Below are 18,161 nucleotides of genomic sequence, written 5' to 3'. Positions count from 1 at the left end.
TACAATGGGGTGAAGTGCAGATGCAGATCTCATCCGTCTTCCATTTGATGTATCATAAGCGGAGCAGTGCACACACACACATGGAGGTCACTCTGACAGCGCTCCAGAGTTCCTCTGTGGAGATGGGAGTAACTTCCAGTAGGACAACCATCTTTGCAGCACTCCACCAATCAGGTCTTTATGGTAGATTGGCCAGACAGAAGCCACTTCTCAATAAAATGCACATGACAAACCACTTAGTTTGCCAAAAGGGACCTAAAGGACTCTGATCATGAGAAACGAGATTCTCCTGCCAAGATTGAACTCTGGCCTGAATGCCAAGTGTCACATCTGGAGGAAACTAGGCACGTCTCATCTGGCCAATACCATCCCTACGGTGAAGCATGGTGGTGACAGCATCATGCTGGGGGATGTTTTTCAGCGGCAGGGACTGGGAGACTAGTCAGGATCAAGGGAAGATGAACAGAGCAAAGTAAAAAGAGATCCTTGATGAACCTGCTAAGGACCTCAGACTGGGGCGAAGGTTCACCTTCCAACAGGACAACAACCCTAAGCACACAGACAAGACAACGCAGGATTGGCTTTGGGACAAGACAACGCAGGATTGGCTTCGGGACAAGTCTCTGCATGTCCTTGAGTGGCCAGCCAGAGCCCAGACTTAAATCCGTTCGAACATCTCTGGAGAGACCTGAAAATAGCTGTGCAGCGACACATCCAACCTGACAGAGCTTGAGAGGATCTTCTGAAAAGAATGGGAGAAACTCTCCAAATGTAGGTGTGCCAAGCTTGTAGCTTCGTACCCAAGAAGAGTCAAGGCTGTAATCGTGCTTCAATAAAGTACTGAGTAAAGAGTATGAATACTTATGTAAATGTGCTATTTTAGTTATTTACATTTTATACATTTGCAGAAATGTCTAAATCGGTTTTAGCTTTGTCATTGTGGGGTATTGTGTGTAAATTGATGAGAAAAAAAAATTTAATCAATTTAAGGCTGTAATGTAACAAGAAGTGATGGGTTCTGAATGCTTTCCGAATGCACTGTATGTATAGATTGCATTTTAATACTGCTACAGTGCAGTATTCTTGATTTTATTTTTACATTTGAATTGCTTGACATTTGACTGCATTGTTAGGAGCTTGCAAAGTAAGCATTTCGCTGCACTGGCATAACACCTGCTAAACTGTGTACGCGATCAGTGGACTTTGATTTTATTTTATCTTCCAGTTTAATTTCATACAGACAAACACACCTCGTGTCTGCACTCTATGAAAAAAAAAAAAAAAGCATTGGATGCATTTGTTTACTCCAGCTCACCTCCAAACACAATGCTTCCTTGTGTAATAGTGCGCAAAATGCCCCCGTTACTATGCGAGGCAGGGAACGTCCTTTGTTCGCCGCTAAGGCGCTGGGGACAGTGCGCTCCACAGAATGGAAGGAAGGCCTCGCATTGAATGTCTGTGTGTCCCAAATGACAACCTATTCCCTGTATTGTGCACTACTTAGGGCTCTGGTCAAAGTAGTGCACTATGAAGGGAATAGGGTGACACTTGGGATGTATTCTGTTACTTTTTTCCCATTGCTTGAGGAACAATGTGTCTAAAAAGGTCAGCCTTTGTTTGAAGGCCATTGTGAGACGACAAAATCACTCACAGGCGTTTTTGGTCGAAAGCTGATTTGTTTGAATAAAGTAAATGTGTCACCCTATTTTTATCACACTCATATTATGTTTTTTCCTTCCACCAGTGAAGTTTTTTTTAATGAGTTTAGGGGTTATGCTTTTCATGATTTTATAGGGAGGGGTAGGATTTTACTAGACATGCAGTTCACAGAAACAAAGTTTCAGACAATTATTATATCTCAATTGTGGCCTATTTGAAGGATTAAAACCTAGACTTTGATAGTACGCAGTTCATATCACACTCAATTGTCGAAGTGAAAGGAACGATACATCACTGAGAAAAAGGTATATAGGCCTCCAAGTCGATGTCACTATACTCTAACATCTGTTGCTATCTAGCTCAACCCCTCTCTCTCCACCCACTCTCCCTCTCTCCTCCTGCAGCTGTGTACATGTGCGAGTGGGAGAGGACCAAGCCCAATGCACCTGACTCTAGCGAGCAGGTGGCGGAGGAGAAAGAGGGGGCTGCTGCGGTTGGGGGCGGGGAGACGCCCCCAGGCTCAGTGGGGATGACCTACGAGCTTTGCGCTGGCCTGGTGGACAAGGCTGACCTGTCGCTGGAAGAGATCGCCAGGCAGGAGGTACTGGAGGAGTGTGGCTACGACGTGCCAGTCGCCAAGCTGCGGAGGATCACCTCATACAGGTGTGTGTGTACCTATGGCTTCGAGGTGAATTTTCCCCTAGTTACAGGTCTAGGATCAGCTTCCACTCCCCTAATCTTAAACTTAAAAACTTCTTAGGGATCAAATCCCGTTAACAGGATCGATTTGACAACATTCGGTGAAATGGCAGAGCGCCAAATTCAAATTAAATTATTAGAAATATTTCACTTTCATACTTTCATGCAATACACCAAATTAAAGCTTTACTTCTTGTTAATCCAGCCACCGTGTCAGATTTCAAAAAGGCTTTACGGCGAAAGCAAACCATACTATTATCTGAGGACGGCACCCCATCAAACAAACATAGACAAAAATATTTCATCCTGCCAGGCTTGACACAAAACTTAGAAATAACGATATAATTCATGCCTTTTTGAAGAGCTTCTTCTGTTGGTATTCCAATATGTCCCATAAACATCACAAATGGTCCTTTTGTTAGATTAATTCTGTCTTTATATTTCCAAAATGTCCAGTCATTTGGCACGTTTGATCCAGAAAAACACTGGTTCCAACTAGCGCAACATGATTACAAAATATCGAAGTTACTTGTAATCGTTATCCAAACATTTCAAACAACTTTCCTAATACAACTTTAGGTATTTTTTTACGTAAATAATCTCTCAAATTTAAGACGGGATAAACTGCATTCGATAGCGGATAAAAACAAAGTAGAGCGAGCTTTCAGGTCGCCAACCACAACACTAGACTCGACCCTCGTTCTGAACAGCCCTACTTCATTACACAAAGGAAAAAAATCAACCAATTTCTAACTACTGTTGACATCCAGTGAAGGCGATAGGAAAACACTTCTGTGAGCAGGCCTTCCTAATCGACCTGGCCCGGGTATCCTGGAAGGACATTGACCTCACCCCGTCAGTTGAGGATGCCTGGTCATTCTTTAAAAGTAACTTCCTCTCCATTTTAGATAAGCATGCTCCGTTCAAAAAATGCAGAACTAAGAACAGATACAGCCCTTGGTTCACTCCAGACCTGACTGCCCTCGACCAGCACAAAAACATCCTGTGGCGGACTGCAATAGCATCGAATAGTCCCCGCGATATGCAACTGTTCAGGGAAGTCAGGAACCAATACACGCAGTCAGTCAGGAAAGCTAAGGCCAGCTTCTTCAGGCAGAAGTTTGCATCCTGTAGCTCCAACTCCAAAACGTTCTGGGACACTGTGAAGTCCATGGAGAACAAGAGCACCTCCTCCCAACTGCCCACTGCACTGAGGCTAGGTAACACGGTCACCACCGATAAATCCATGATTATCGAAAACTTCAATAAGCATTTCTCAACGGCTGGCCATGCCTTCCGCCTGGCTACTCCAACCTCGGCCAACAGCTCCGCCCCCCCGCAGCTCCTCGCCCAAGCCTCTCCAGGTTCTCCTTTACCCAAATCCAGATAGCAGATGTTCTGAAAGAGCTCCAAAACCTGGACCCGTACAAATCAGCTGGGCTTGACAATCTGGACCCTCTATTTCTGAAACTATCCGCCGCCATTGTCGCAACCCCTATTACCAGCCTGTTCAACCTCTTTTCATATCGTCCGAGATCCCCAAGGATTGGAAAGCTGCCGCAGTCATCCCCCTCTTCAAAGGGGGAGACACCCTGGACCCAAACTGTTACAGACCTATATCCATCCTGCCCTGCCTATCTAAGGTCTTCGAAAGCCAAGTCAACAAACAGGTCACTGACCATCTCGAATCCCACCGTACCTTCTCCGCTGTGCAATCTGGTTTCCGAGCCGGTCACGGGTGCACCTCAGCCACACTCAAGGTACTAAACGATATCATAACCTCAATCGATAAAAGACAGTACTGTGCAGCTGTCTTCATCGACCTTGCCAAGGCCTTCGACTCTGTCAATCACCATATTCTTATCGGCAGACTCAGTAGCCTCGGTTTTTCGGATGACTGCCTTGCCTGGTTCACCAATGACTTTGCAGACAGAGTTCAGTGTGTCAAATCGGAGGGCATGCTGTCCGGTCCTCTGGCAGTCTCTATGGGGGTGCCACAGGGTTCAATTCTCGGGCCGACTTTTTTCTCTGTATATATCAATGATGTTGCTCTTGCTGCGGGCGATTCCCTGATCCACCTCTACGCAGACGACACCATTCTATATACTTTCGGCCCGAGCTTCAATGCCATACAACACTCCTTCCGTGGCCTCCAACTGCTCTTAAACGCTAGTAAAACCAAATGCATGCTTTTCAACCGATCGCTGCCTGCACCCGCATGCCCGACTAGCATCACCACCCTGGATGGTTCCGACCTTGAGTATGTGGACATCTATAAGTACTTAGGTGTCTGGCTAGACTGCAAACTCTCCTTCCAGACTCATATCAAATCAAGAGTCGGCTTTCTATTCCGCAACAAAGCCTCCTTCACTCACGCCGCCAAGCTGAGCCTAGTAAAATTGACTATCCTACCGATCCTCGACTTCGGCGATGTCATCTACAAAATGGCTTCCAACACTCTACTCAGCCAACTGGATGCAGTCTATCACAGTACCATCCGTTTTGTCACTAAAGCACCTTATACCACCCACCACTGCGACTTGTATGCTCTAGTCGGCTGGCCCTGGCTACATATTCGTCGCCAGACCCACTGGCTCCAGGTCATCTACAAGTCCATGCTAGGTAAAGCTCCGCCTTATCTCAGTTCACTGGTCACGATGGCAACACCCATCCGTAGCACGCGCTCCAGCAGGTGTATCTCATTGATCATCCCTAAAGCCAGCACCTCATTTGGCCGCCTTTCGTTCCAGTACTCTGCTGCCTGTGACTGCAACGAATTGCAAAAATCGCTGAAGTTGGAGACTTTTATCTCCCTCACCAACTTCAAACATCAGCTATCTGAGCAGCTAACCGATCGCTGCAGCTGTACATAGTCTATTGGTAAATAGCCCACCCATTTTCACCTACCTCATCCCCATACTGTTTTATTTATTTACTTTTCTGCTCTTTTGCACACCAATATCTCTACCTGTACATGACCATCTGATCATTTATCACTCCAGTGTTAATCTGCAAAATTGTAATTATTCGCCTACCTCATGCCTTTTGCACACATTGTATATAGACTCCCCCTTTTTTTCTACTGTGTTATTGACTTGTTAATTGTTTACTCCATGTGTAACTCTGTGTTGTCTGTTCACACTGCTATGCTTTATCTTGGCCAGGTCGCAGTTGCAAATGAGAACTTGTTCTCAACTAGCCTACCTGGTTAAATAAAGGTGAAATAAAAAAAATGTTCAACCTGCAGATTGTGTGCTTCAGAGTTGAGTCTGACATTTGCAACTGCACCATGCATTTTACACCCTGGACTGAAGACAGACAAATAGGAGAAATGTGGTAGACCCTCTGTTAAATGACAAATTTTGCGAGGTAGAAATTTTGCAAAAATATGATCGATGGTTCATTCGAGAGCCGACAACCTCCTGCGTTATGACATTGGCCAGAAATCTGACATGTACAGTATGATAGTAGTTTTCACAATCTAAAAGTAATCTTCCTATTAACTTCCAGTATAGTGAGAGTGGCTTCATCACAAATGCTATGTCAGACCGGTTGTAGTTCTTCCTGCGTGAACGGCAAGAGCTCAGATAAACATGAATTGACCCCGGGAATCTATAGAACATCTCTGAGATGCCCAAAAATGATATAACATTCAGAATCTTTATTTTACGTGAGCGAAGACACCCCTTCTGATATGACCAAAGGACCCTCAGTAACCTATGTGGCCTATGAAAAATGCATACGCATGGTACCATTGAAAAGGAACAGTTTGGTGATGGAGAAGTTATTAGACCAAAGTTGAGGACACTGCTGTTCACCTGACTTAAGACTGAATCCATTGCACTTTAGATCTTATGTGCATTTTATATTCTGTACTTTTCACTCTATTTGTTGATAACGAAATCTGAAAATACTCTTGATACATTCAGTAACATGATAAGAATATTCCTGAAAAATGCATAGTAGATGCAACATAAAACCAAGAACTAACTGATGCCTCCAATTGGCCACACACCTCTCCAAAGTGTGCACAGTTCCTTTTATGATTTCAACTATAAGATACTTTTTTGAGCATTCCTAACTGTGCTGTTGAGGGACTAGAGCAAGCACACTTGTAGTTGTTTTGTTTGAAACACAGCCCTCTATCCCCGCCATCACACCATTACTGTCAGGTGCCCATCATTTGAAAGCTTGTTCTTTTGCCAACATGACTAGCTCAGTTATAAAATTCCATCATAGTGTTTGGCTTTCACGGGGCAATTCAGAGAAACAGATTGTAATTTTGGTGCACGTAGAAAGGAGTCATGCATGCATTCAGGTGTTCCGTGGCACATTTTCTTCACAATAGACAAATATGTGACTAACTGAGAAGCTCAATCTTGGGTAAGGGCGCATTCACACTGGCGACGCAGTCGCATGCAGAGCTGGCGGAGGAGTATGTGCTATGTGTAATTTGATGCGGAGTTTGATATGCGTTTAGCGCAATCTCATGCAAGCAAGACCCTACCCCTTCACCATTCCAACACACCTTCCCATTTAAGTACATTGAGTTGGCGCTGTCATTTTACCCTACATTGCTCGTTGTGAACGCACCCTAACAATTCACTGGCGCCACCCCGGCTTAAGCACCTCGATCCAATCAACTGAGCCATGGGGCGAGGAACCTTGGTCAGTTGGTAACACTCTTGGCTCCATGCATGTGTGGCTCCCCTCTGTTCAATCCCTGTGTGCTCCCTTCGGACCCTCTCTCCTCTCCCATCTCCCACTTAGTTTCACATTTATCTGTCAATAAAGCACTTAAAATACGTAAGGAGAGTGACTCTTCACCACCCCTCCACAAAAAAAAAACAGAACGACAGGAACCTTGGTGTTCACATCGAGTTTAAAGGACAGACCAGCTTCTCCTTGTGCAAAGTGCGCTGAATTGTTGAACGATGCACAGTGACACCATCTGCAGCAAGATAAAGTTGTAGGTCTTTGGAGGTGATTTGTGAACTGTTTTTGGACCGTTCTCACCATCCTTTGCCCCTCTGATATTTTACTTGGCCTGCCACTTCTGGCCTTAACAAGAACTGTGCCTGTGGTTTCCATTTCCTCATTATGTTCCTCACAGTGGACACTGATATCTTAAATCTCAGCGATAGCTTTTTGTAGCCTTCCTCTAAACCATAATGTTGAACAATTTTGGTTTTCAGGTCATTTGAGAGTTGTTTTGAGGTCCCCATGTTGCCACTTTTCAGAGGAGATTAAAAGAGAATAACAACTTGCAATTGGCCACCTTAAATACTTTTTCTCATGATTGGATGCACTTGTCTATGACGTCCAAGGCTTAATGAGCTCACCAAAACAATTGTGTGTTCCAATTAAACAGTGCTAAGTAGTTACAGGTATTCAAATCAACAGAATGACGAGGGTGCCCACATTTTTGCATTGCCTATTTTTCACATCTGATTTAATTTCATACAACTTAATATTGCTACACTAAAAATCTTTGTCTGGACAATACCCCAGTACTCAGCTTTTATTAGAAAATGAATGGCATGCCACTGTGATCATTTTCTGTGACAACAGAGTAAATTATTATGCAGCCTCAGAGGGGTGCCCAAACTTTTTCATACGACTGTATTTCCATGAGCATTTGCTTGCATTTCCCTGTCCTCCCACGAACCTACGGCAATGTAACTTGCTGAAGTCGTATCTGCATCTGTAACATAGCTATTCTGCGTCAATGACAATGGTGTTCGTTTACACTTTTATCTCCTTCCACTTCGCCGTTGTTTATCGCGGTACAAGTGGTGACTTGCTCTATGTTGACTCATTTAAAGGAGCAGTACAGTGAAATGTGATTTTCCTGTTTTTGTATGATATTTCCACACTGAGGTTGAAATTAACAATGAAATTGTGAAAATTATGAGAATACCCTTTTAGTGTAAGCTTTAATTGTACTTTTTTTGCATGGAATTTCAGCCCCTTCAGGTGGGATGGAGTTTTTGGCCCACAGCATGACAACACAATCTGATCTGATTATTCTGAGCAATGACCAGTCATCTTTTATTTGCATGTGTCCTCTTACTTTGAAAGGGTACACATGGTACTCTCTAGAGAGCAGGGGTGTTCAATTCCAGTCCTCGAGGACCTGATGTCACAGTTTTGCCCCAGGTAATACACCTGACTCCAATAATCACCTAATCATGATCTTCAATGCAATTTGATTAATCAGCTGTATTTGCTAGGGATGGAGTAAGTGTGACACCAATCAGGCCCTCTGAGTTTGTCAGTCCTGCTCTAGAGTCTAGACCAGGGGTATTCAACTTTTACCCTACGAGGTCCGGAGCCTGCTGTTTTTTAAATTCTACCTGATAATTAATTGCACCCACCCAGTGTACCCTGTGGAACTGGCTTCATGGTCCAGAGTTGAGTTTGAGGGGTCTAGATGATCATGTCTGCCAATCAGGGCTGTGTATGTAAGTGTATAAAAATTTGTATCAACACGCCCAAATCAAATTCTATTTGTCACATGCGCCGAATACAACGAGTGTAGACCTTACAGTGAAATGCTTACTTACAAGCCCTTAACGAACAATGCAGTTTAAGAAAAATATTAACAAAAAAGTAACAAGTAATGATCAGACTGAGCATTTTAATGGCAAAAGGAGGCTCAGGGAAAAATGATAACTATATTTGGAGTTATTTTCATTAAATACACAGTGCTCTATTAGACATACGGTGAAGATTTTAAAAATACAATTAAGACTGCATTGATCCTTAATACATTTTTTTATTTGTAGCTCGCTTTTCATTAACACAGACATTTACAACACACTGTACATTAGCACCAACCTTAACCAGCTATTTGACCATAACTGCATGTTTGAGACATCACCAGCTTGTTCATAAAGTGATATAAAGCTTAGTTTATAAAAAACAATCCACTCAGTTGTATTGTTTGTATGGTAGTGTTGTAGTTTAATTTATTCATGTAGGTAAGACTAACAGGAAAAGGAGATTGTATCCAGGGCCTTTTGGAGTACCAACTATCCATCCATCAAACAATTACAAATGACAGTCTGTTCTCTGACACTGTAGAACACTGCAGCGAAAAACATACGTAACCGCACCTCCCCCCCTCCCTACCTATGTTCCCTCCACCTCTAGAGTGAAGACTTCCGTTCTTCTAACATGCCTTTTGATTTGACCCCACCAGCTCCACCACTTGTTGTGGTGTGTTTATCAGCATAGTTATGTGTAGGTTTCTTCCCGTCTTATTAGATGGGTATCGTCTTAACCTCCATGGCTAACCCCATGGCCCCCTATGAGGGAGTGCCATGACAAAAGTACTTAGCTTGAAACACTGTGCTCTGGGTGCTTCCGTGGTGACAGGCGCCCACAGGCCCCAGCCCTTTTGGGTTCACGACTGGCTAACAATGGATGTTTGAATTCTTCCATAGTGGCAAAACAAGAGCCAGACAAACGAATGGTGTCTGTGTGTGACGTCTCAGCCGTAAGCTGGGACAATTGATTCCAGAGTAGTAAAATTAACATTGTAACACTTCTTTTTGTAACACTGCTTTAATAAATATTTTACACTATTTTATTCCAAGGATGTGATTTTTCTTGCTATGGTGAAACCATTCTCTGTTTAAGTGTTATGGAGATTGAATTACCCCTAAACCAGTATAATATTTTTTCCTGTGCCATCCTGATCACATTCAGGTTGAATGTTTGTCAAGGTTAAAAGGGTTCAATGGTCTGCACACCTATATGTGAGCTTATTTAATAAAAATAATTGTAAAAAATAAAAGAGTTCCGTTCCAGAGCTTTGTAATGGTATATCTATATCATACATTACAATTGGTGTAACATTGGGAAGCTATGCTACATTGAAAGTTTATACACTTGTAAACACAGTTTTGAGGAAAAGCCCTTAAAAGATGTTTGCGATAATTTCACACTGGCTAGAGAGCTCTTCTTTGTTTACACCCATTTCGCATCATTCACACCTTTTAAGAAAACACTTTGAAGTTTGTAGAAATGTTAAAATAATGTGGGAGAATTTAACACGATATGGTAGGAGAACATCCAAAGAAAAACCAACCAGAATTTTTTTGAGAGAAAGACTATCTTCTTAGAATGGCAAGTATAAAGACCCTCGCTTGAAAAACAAGAAAAAGGCGTTAATAGTGCTGTTTGCCCATCTTGACGCCGTAGCCAGTATAGATTTCCTCAAAATCGTCAGAATTAATAAGGGAACTCAACAAATCAGTCATTATTTTTTACGTTTTTGCCGAGGTGGTCTCTGTTGCAAAATTTTAGATCAAATTAATATATTTGGTGCACTATTTCTCCAGTAAGAGAATGTGCATGAAAACAAGTTGTCTATCGTTGAATGACAACAAACACTACATTGAAAAATCCCTGCTGTTGACCAACCACCGACGAAGGGGCGTGGACTTCTGCTTCCAAATATCAGGTTTCCTCGAGGAGAAATGTTGTGTGCGTGAACAGCCAGAAAAAAAACCTTCCCGAAGACTAAAACAAACAAAAATGTGGTCATATATGCGCAAACTGTTTCGGATGGGGAAACATGCGGATGCCGTTAGTCCTCATCTTTTTAAGAATTCACATGTAAAACATGACTGTCTATGACAATATGCTAAACAGAGGAAGAGTGTGGTAGTGTAGAAAATAACCAAAATATTTCAAGATTTAAAGTAGTGGCCTACAATAAGGAATACCTCCCGTTAAAACACACTTTATATAGTCCTGAGCCTTTAACCTGACTTTGGTGCAGGTCATGTTTTTCTTCACATTATTGTCTCTGGTAAACACACTCTGTATATGAAATTAAAATGTTTATTTTTTCGCATGACCAGGATACAGCAGGTGTAAACGTTACAGTGAAATGCTTACTTCCTCAACAGTACAGTGTCAATATAAAAAAAATGTAAATGGTGTCAATATAAAGTGTCAATGCCAGTAGAGCAACAGAAGCCTGTGACATGTGGAGTTATAGACATGACCGACAACTCATGTCCATCCCCGCCATTATCTCAGCCAATCATGGCTAGCCAGGAAGGACCCTGTCTTTCTCCCTATATGACGCAGTGCTTTCTCCTTGGCTAAACTAGTCTTATAATTTAGCATTCATATTTACGGATCCCGTACAAGTTTATAATTAAGGGACATGACCGTTCACAAGTTCAAGAATGCAATGCTTACAACTTGTCTAATCGTCTCTGCTAACTGAAATGTTGATTTGTTTCTAAATCAGACCATGATCAAACTACTAGCTATCAAACTAAGACTGGGGGGAGAGAGTAGTATGCGAAGTAGGAATTAGCATAGTAGGGGTCATTTTTATACAGCCGTGGTAAGAAGAAACATTTAGTTGTAGGGTTATTGCTGTCGGAAGAGCTAGTGACCTAGCTGTGCATACTTCACTCTGTTTCGCATTTCTTTGTGAAATGCTAACCTGGCGCAAATAGACTTACGGTCCTTTGACTGTGTGTAACCTCTCTCGGCAGGTCCGGTGTTGGCGTGACGGGTGCCAAGCAGACCATGTTCTACGCCGAGGTGTCGGACGAGAATTGTGTGGGTGAGGGCGGCGGCGAGCCACAGGAGGGCGAATTGATCGAGGTGGTGAAGGTACCCCTCCACGAGGCCATGACCTTTGCCTATGATGAGAGCATCCCCAAGACCATGGGCGTCATCTTCAGTTTCATCTGGTTCCACAACAACATGTCGCCCAAGTACAAGATCTCCACCAACGTTTAACCCACCCAACACCTGTCCCCTTCCCTGCCCCCTTCAGCCTGAGGTGGAAGTTGCAGTTAACCACAGATCTGGGATCAATGACCCTAACCCCTAGGCCTAATCTATACAATTAGGGGATGGAGAAAAAAAATCTGACCCTTTGTCAGTGGTTAGAGACAACTTCAATCTACTCCCAATCCCTTCGCCTTTGTCCGTATCCATATAAGTTGGCCCCAGGGGGACTGTTTTTTTTCTCGTTACTAACTGTTATTTTTCAGAGGTTTGTCTCATTCTTTTTTTTTTTTATATATATTTTTTTTTATACGTGGTCTTTAGTACTTTTCCTCTAAAACTTGCCATATGCTGGTGGCCAGCAGCACTTTTTGTTGTTAGTTTTCACTGTAAATGTATTACCTTTTCCTCACTGAGAGGTCCAGGGTGCAATCTCACGAAGATGGCTACATGATAGCGCTCTCGTTTGGAGCTGCTTGTCTACCGTTGATTGAATCATGTTCCAGGAATGCAAAAATGTTGTTGCTTAGTCAGCGCCAGGGCTTATTACATAAGAGGGCCGTTGCTGAGTCTGTTCGATTACTGCAGCTGGTTCAGGTGCGCCTTGCTTATTTTCTCCACAATCTACTCAGCCTCGAAGCCAGTGTTTCCCAGTCTTGGAGCGGTGCCGATTTTATCCCAGCCCAGCACTAACAATCCTGATTCCACTAATTATTATGGCTTCATGGTCAGGTGAGTTGTTGCTGGGCTAAAACACAAATCTGCTCACCTTTTGGATCCACCAGGACCGGGATTGGGAAACACTTCTCTAAGCAATACTTGATAGCTGGTAGTTTGCTCATGGTCTGATTTTAAAACAAACATTTCAGTTAGCAGAGGTGATTAGATAAGTTGTAAGCATTGCATTGAGTCCAGTGGTGTCACTACAGTAGTGTGTGCTCCTATGAGGTCCCATTAAGTTGTACGTTCGAAAGAGGCTTCTTTTAACTACTACTACGGGAATATGACCTACCTCTACACTGGGGAGATTTATTACAGTAACTAATGTTGTCACTATTCTAGCACCACAATACTCAGTATCACAATACTTGAAAGTATTGTAATATCATGATACTTCTGAGTATCATGATACTGAGCATTTTGGTAACACTAGTAACCACTATATCATTAATTGGGAAATTGTGAGGACAATTTCTCTCACAATTATACCTGCATGTTAGCAGGAAGGCTTCACCGATATTGGCCGAGATCAAGAGCGTTATGTATATCTCAGACCGTGTTTTGAGCAGGGTCAATGGGAGTTTTGTTTTAGGAAACTGAAAACCTAGCTTGTAACATGTAGGAGGAAGTTTAGCATGCTACTTGACCCAGCTTCCTGGAACAGCACCCGGAGCCCTTAGTGTGTTTTGTGATCCCCCTTGTTGTTTTGAACCTGACGGCAGGGGCGGAAGAGTTTTGTTGATACCAGCACCGTCTGTGAGGCTTGAAGTAAAATGGTTGCGCTTTTTAACCTGTGAATCTGAGAGACATGGCCCAACAGTTAGACAGACCCCTCTTTTCCCTATGCCTGTTTTGGCCAGACCTCTTCAAAACACCCCCATTTCCACAGAAATCATCAACAACAGCAGCTATCCAAGTTTATGGTGGTTTGAAACTAGGGTTGCAATACAGGTTTTCACAGGTTTTTCAGATATCCCGGTTGGAGGATTCCCAGCTGGAGGATTCCCTCCTTGATGATTCCCTTCAGTTTTACTGGAAATCCTCCAACTGGGATTTCTGAAAAACCTAAGAACTCTGGGAATGGTTCTGGGATTTGCAACCCTATTTCTAACAGATGGCGCTTAAGACAACAATCAATCTCAAAAGCACTTGCTTAACATCTCAGGTCCAGACGGTTTCCCCCCCTTGACAAGGTAACATTCAGGGATCACCATTCTGCACCGTCTTAGCCATATACTTTTTAACCATTGTGTATGGTGGTGATGTAGTGACATTTCTATATAGTTTGCAAATATTATGACCTGTTAAAGTCCTAAATGGTGAATTGACACATCTTCTCATGAAAAAGCTTTCTTTTGGCAACATATTAGTGTGTGGATTCATGGCCCCTTCCTCAATAAGTTGTTAAAAATCGATGAAGCGGTGGTGATATAAGGATTAAAACCAAATAGTTAGCGGTTATAATTCAATTTCAGAACGATTGAAAATAAACTATTGGCTTAAATAAGTATCTTTGCTTCCTAACCGAAGGCTTAACAGCAAGGTCTAGTAGTTGGTAGAATAAGGAAACAGCAAGTGTCACTTTCAAATGTTCACTTGTTTTGGACTTGTACAGCTAGCTACCTAGTTCAACTTTGAACACAAGCTTAAGCTTTATCTGAATTGGCCTGTAATTGCATTCTGGGTGTCATCATTCCATAGCCAGGTAGGTCTTAACTTAGCAGTTGATGTAACATCAAAATATTATTCATGAACTTTGTTTACATTTGTGAAGACTGGCTTGGTCTCTCAGAGTTGTAAAAGAAGCCAGTTGTTACATTTGGTTGGGGGCAATTCCATGGTGACGGATAACTCAGATTTTTACTTTCAAATGTATACTTAACAAAAACCATTGATTTCAAAGTTTAACACAACTCTATGCATGAGGACTACTTTAAACAATTTCCACTGAACATTTTACAAAAACACATTTAGAGGAAGAACTGTGCAGGTACAAATTTTGGTAACCGAGTAAAACTGAGGGAGATTTTACTGTAATTATTTTACCAAACTTTAATCTGCAGTTTTTCCTTTTTTTACGTACTGTGTAATTTATTCAAAGCAGTCATTGTGCATATAGTTTTATGGTTTGTTACTTTGATATCAATAGTTTTTGTTTGGCATACATTGTAAAGTGAAAAATCTGAGACTCAGCGTAATTCTGTCACCATAGAATTGCCGTTATCTGATGTCTTCTCAGACAGAGAACCAGTTTAACACCAGAAAATAACGTATTTTTTTGCCCAGCCAGCTGGTTTGATGGTCCAACTGTTACAAGCCACAGTTTCTTTCGAATGAACAATTAATCTGTAAGGCTCTTACTGCACTGTTACATCAACCATACATTTCCTGACAGATTTGAGATGCAACTAATACACTCTAGTCCACTGCTGTTCGCCGTGTGAGTAGCACAGCTGTTGTTCGGACTCAATATTTGTGGGGAAATCAGAGTAAAGCCCAGGTATATCACGTTGAAACGAGTGACCTCTATAATAATGGTGTGTGGATAGATGGAGTATGTCAGTAATGATGATGCTGTTAGATAGCAAGGTAAACTGTTAAATCGTTTTAACCAGGCGTGTTTGCCTTACCATAACATTGAAAAGGGAGGGGGGCTTGATCAAAGTCCTATTGACCTCAAAAGGACTGGACTGCGGTCTTCCATAGCCAAGGTGGGCCCTTTCTCCTGAGCATGTAGTTTTCCCAAATTATTCTTCCTCCCTCTATTTGGAATAATTCGTCAATCAAGTATCAGGATTGCATGGTTTTTGCTGGAATGGCTAGAATTTATTTTACAGAGAATAAAAGATGACCCTATACTCATGCTAGACAGCTTGATAGTTTTACAGTTTATACAAATAGAACAGACACATTTTTCTTTACTCTTTCGCTCTTGAAGGCTTTAACATGTATGAGTTTTGTCCTTCCTTTGCGCCGCTGATTGAATCATGGTAAATATTTACAAGGTAAAATTGGGTTAGGCGTTGAAGGCTAAAAGTGTTATCAGGGAACTATTGTAACTTAGTTGTCTTAACCATTACTGTTTCTCCCGTAAAGATGGAGTCCACTGTATGGGAAACAATGTCCGCCACTGTCCCCTCCATGGACGTTGTTATTGTTTGTTGCTTAAGTGGAGGTGAGGAGCGTTGCCCCAACGTGGTTTAAAAAAAATGCAGTACATATTCTGATGTTCTACCGCGCGTGCAATGATGTCCGGAGGGGAAAACAGTGTTCGTTGTTTGCAGTGACTTCTTGTTGTTGTAATATCAAAAAACGGATATGACTGTTTAACCATTAAGCAGCCCAGCTTTAAATCTATAACCCCAGACTTGAACACACTGTCCCCTCTGCCTTTGTTCCTATGAGACAATCTTTTATTTGATGTCTGCCTTCATTCAAATCCAGATGAGTTAGATTTTGGTAGATTCATTGACCATGCATTGTCCCTGCTAAGACAAAATCTTAACTGAGAACTCCACCAAAAGTTGATGTTGGCGCTTACCTCCTACCTTTTGGATGGTCTTGATTTGTACAGCTGTAACTCATATGTGTTTTAAGGACTAATACTCTGTATAAGTTTACATAGCAGTACATTGGTGCCTTATGTCATAAGGTATCAAACCCTTTCACTGGCCCAATCTGTAATTTTAACAGCCTAGTCACTTTGTTTGGAAAAGTGAGGGATGGGGCTTCGAAGTAGCCCCTCTGAAATTCATAGACTGACCTACAGATGCAAGGAGCGACAGTCAGTGAGAGCAAGATGATCATTTAAAGGAGATATTTTGTAGCTACGCATTGTTTACGACAAAGATCATACATCATGGAGTAATACAATTGTATATTTGGGGCTATGATGGAGTCAGACAGTTGTACCAAGTTGGGTACGTATCATTAATCGAAGTTACCATTGAAAGACAGAACATACAGATTGCGCCTTTAACTGAAACCTATAAGCCATCAACAGTTTTTTGGTGAAGAGTCCAAATTTCTTAAAAACATTGCCAGCACTGATGGTCTCTCAATCATGTCAATGCTGGATACTACCATAACATCATGCGGCGATTATACCTCCATCACCGTGTGGCAAGTAGGCATGTCACACTGCATCATTGTAGCGCATACAGCATCGATGGCCTATGTGAAGAAAAAAAACAACTAAAAAAAAAATCTGCATTTCGCGCGTGCTGGCATGCCCGTAAGGCACTAACATATCAAACGTTCCATGAATATCGGAAGTGTCAATTTCAGTGGAGTTCTCTTTGGGATAGAATGCATCTTATATCTCCCTTTCAATACATAACTTGTTTGATACCACTTTTTTGGGTACTCTGTCTTGATATTGCAACTTTTTTTTTTTACGGTACCTTTCTGAGAGCATGGAATATTGTTTTGTGATAGATGAGAGCAAGACAAATACATTTATTTTACATTTTTTGACAATTCAAATGCTTGATGAGTATTTTCAGTATCCATTGCAAGCAACGAGGTTGTGACGATCAGTTATTGCTTATGTTCTCAAGAAAGGGTGTTTAAATTGTAGTTTCTATTTAACGCCCCTGATTTATTTTAGTTTATGCATTTATTGTCGGTTATACTGCAAAGCAATTTGTTCAATTGTGAATTTTTTTGTGTGTCTTACACGGATTTAGTGTTTTTTTTTTTGAATTTCTTCTCTGAGAAAGGATATCGACAAAGTTAAGTGTCAATGTTTCTTATCAGAGTTTTTCTGCTTTATTTGGAGTGAATTCATAGTGGTCTGTGTTTGAGTAATATTTCATGTTTTATATGTTTAACTTGATTTCGTAATTGTTCTTTTTCAAATATTTCACAATTTAAAAAAAACCTACTTATGGCACTTGGTGCAAATATATATATTTAAATATTATATTTTGCATGTGCACTAACTGTTTCATTGAACTGCATTAAGTGTAAATAAAAGAGGGTTGATGCCTAAATCATGTTTTTTTTCAATTGTCCTTTAATTTCTCTGGCTAACTGAGACCTTCAAGAGAACTCTTTCCCACAACTCTTTACAAAAGTAACATGCACTAGAAGCAAACTGTAAAAAAAACAATCCCACACAACATCCTTCCACCCGCATATTGCTAAACAGGGAAGCCAGCAAACGTGAATTACATGAGTGTATGTTGTAACTAGAGTATGGTAGAGGATGACATGAGTATCTCTGATATAAATAAAAAAAAATCAACCACGAGGACCAAGGCACTGCTATATTAATCGTGGTGGAATGTTCAATGGAACGGAATATTCTAAACTTA

The 18,161-nt window shown here is 41.6% G+C and overlaps 1 protein-coding gene across 1 annotated transcript in view; it reads left to right on the top strand.

Annotated features, from left to right (window-relative positions):
- The window catches only part of nudt14 (nudix (nucleoside diphosphate linked moiety X)-type motif 14), an 81,331-nt gene extending 63,489 nt beyond the window's left edge, over window positions 1-17,842 (top strand). The window contains exons 4-5 of the mRNA XM_035794007.2: window positions 2,064-2,322; window positions 11,883-17,842. Of these exons, the coding sequence (XP_035649900.1) occupies window positions 2,064-2,322; window positions 11,883-12,132 (509 nt within the window). The 3' untranslated portion in view covers window positions 12,133-17,842. The remainder of the gene's footprint in view (window positions 1-2,063; window positions 2,323-11,882) is intronic.
- Window positions 17,843-18,161: the final 319 nt, after the last annotated feature.

This window comes from Oncorhynchus keta, chromosome 19, assembly GCF_023373465.1.
Source record: "Oncorhynchus keta strain PuntledgeMale-10-30-2019 chromosome 19, Oket_V2, whole genome shotgun sequence".
Classification (NCBI taxonomy): Eukaryota; Metazoa; Chordata; class Actinopteri; order Salmoniformes; family Salmonidae; genus Oncorhynchus; species Oncorhynchus keta.
Note: the sequence above shows the minus strand (reverse complement) of the source record. Positions and strands in the feature narration are given on the sequence as shown.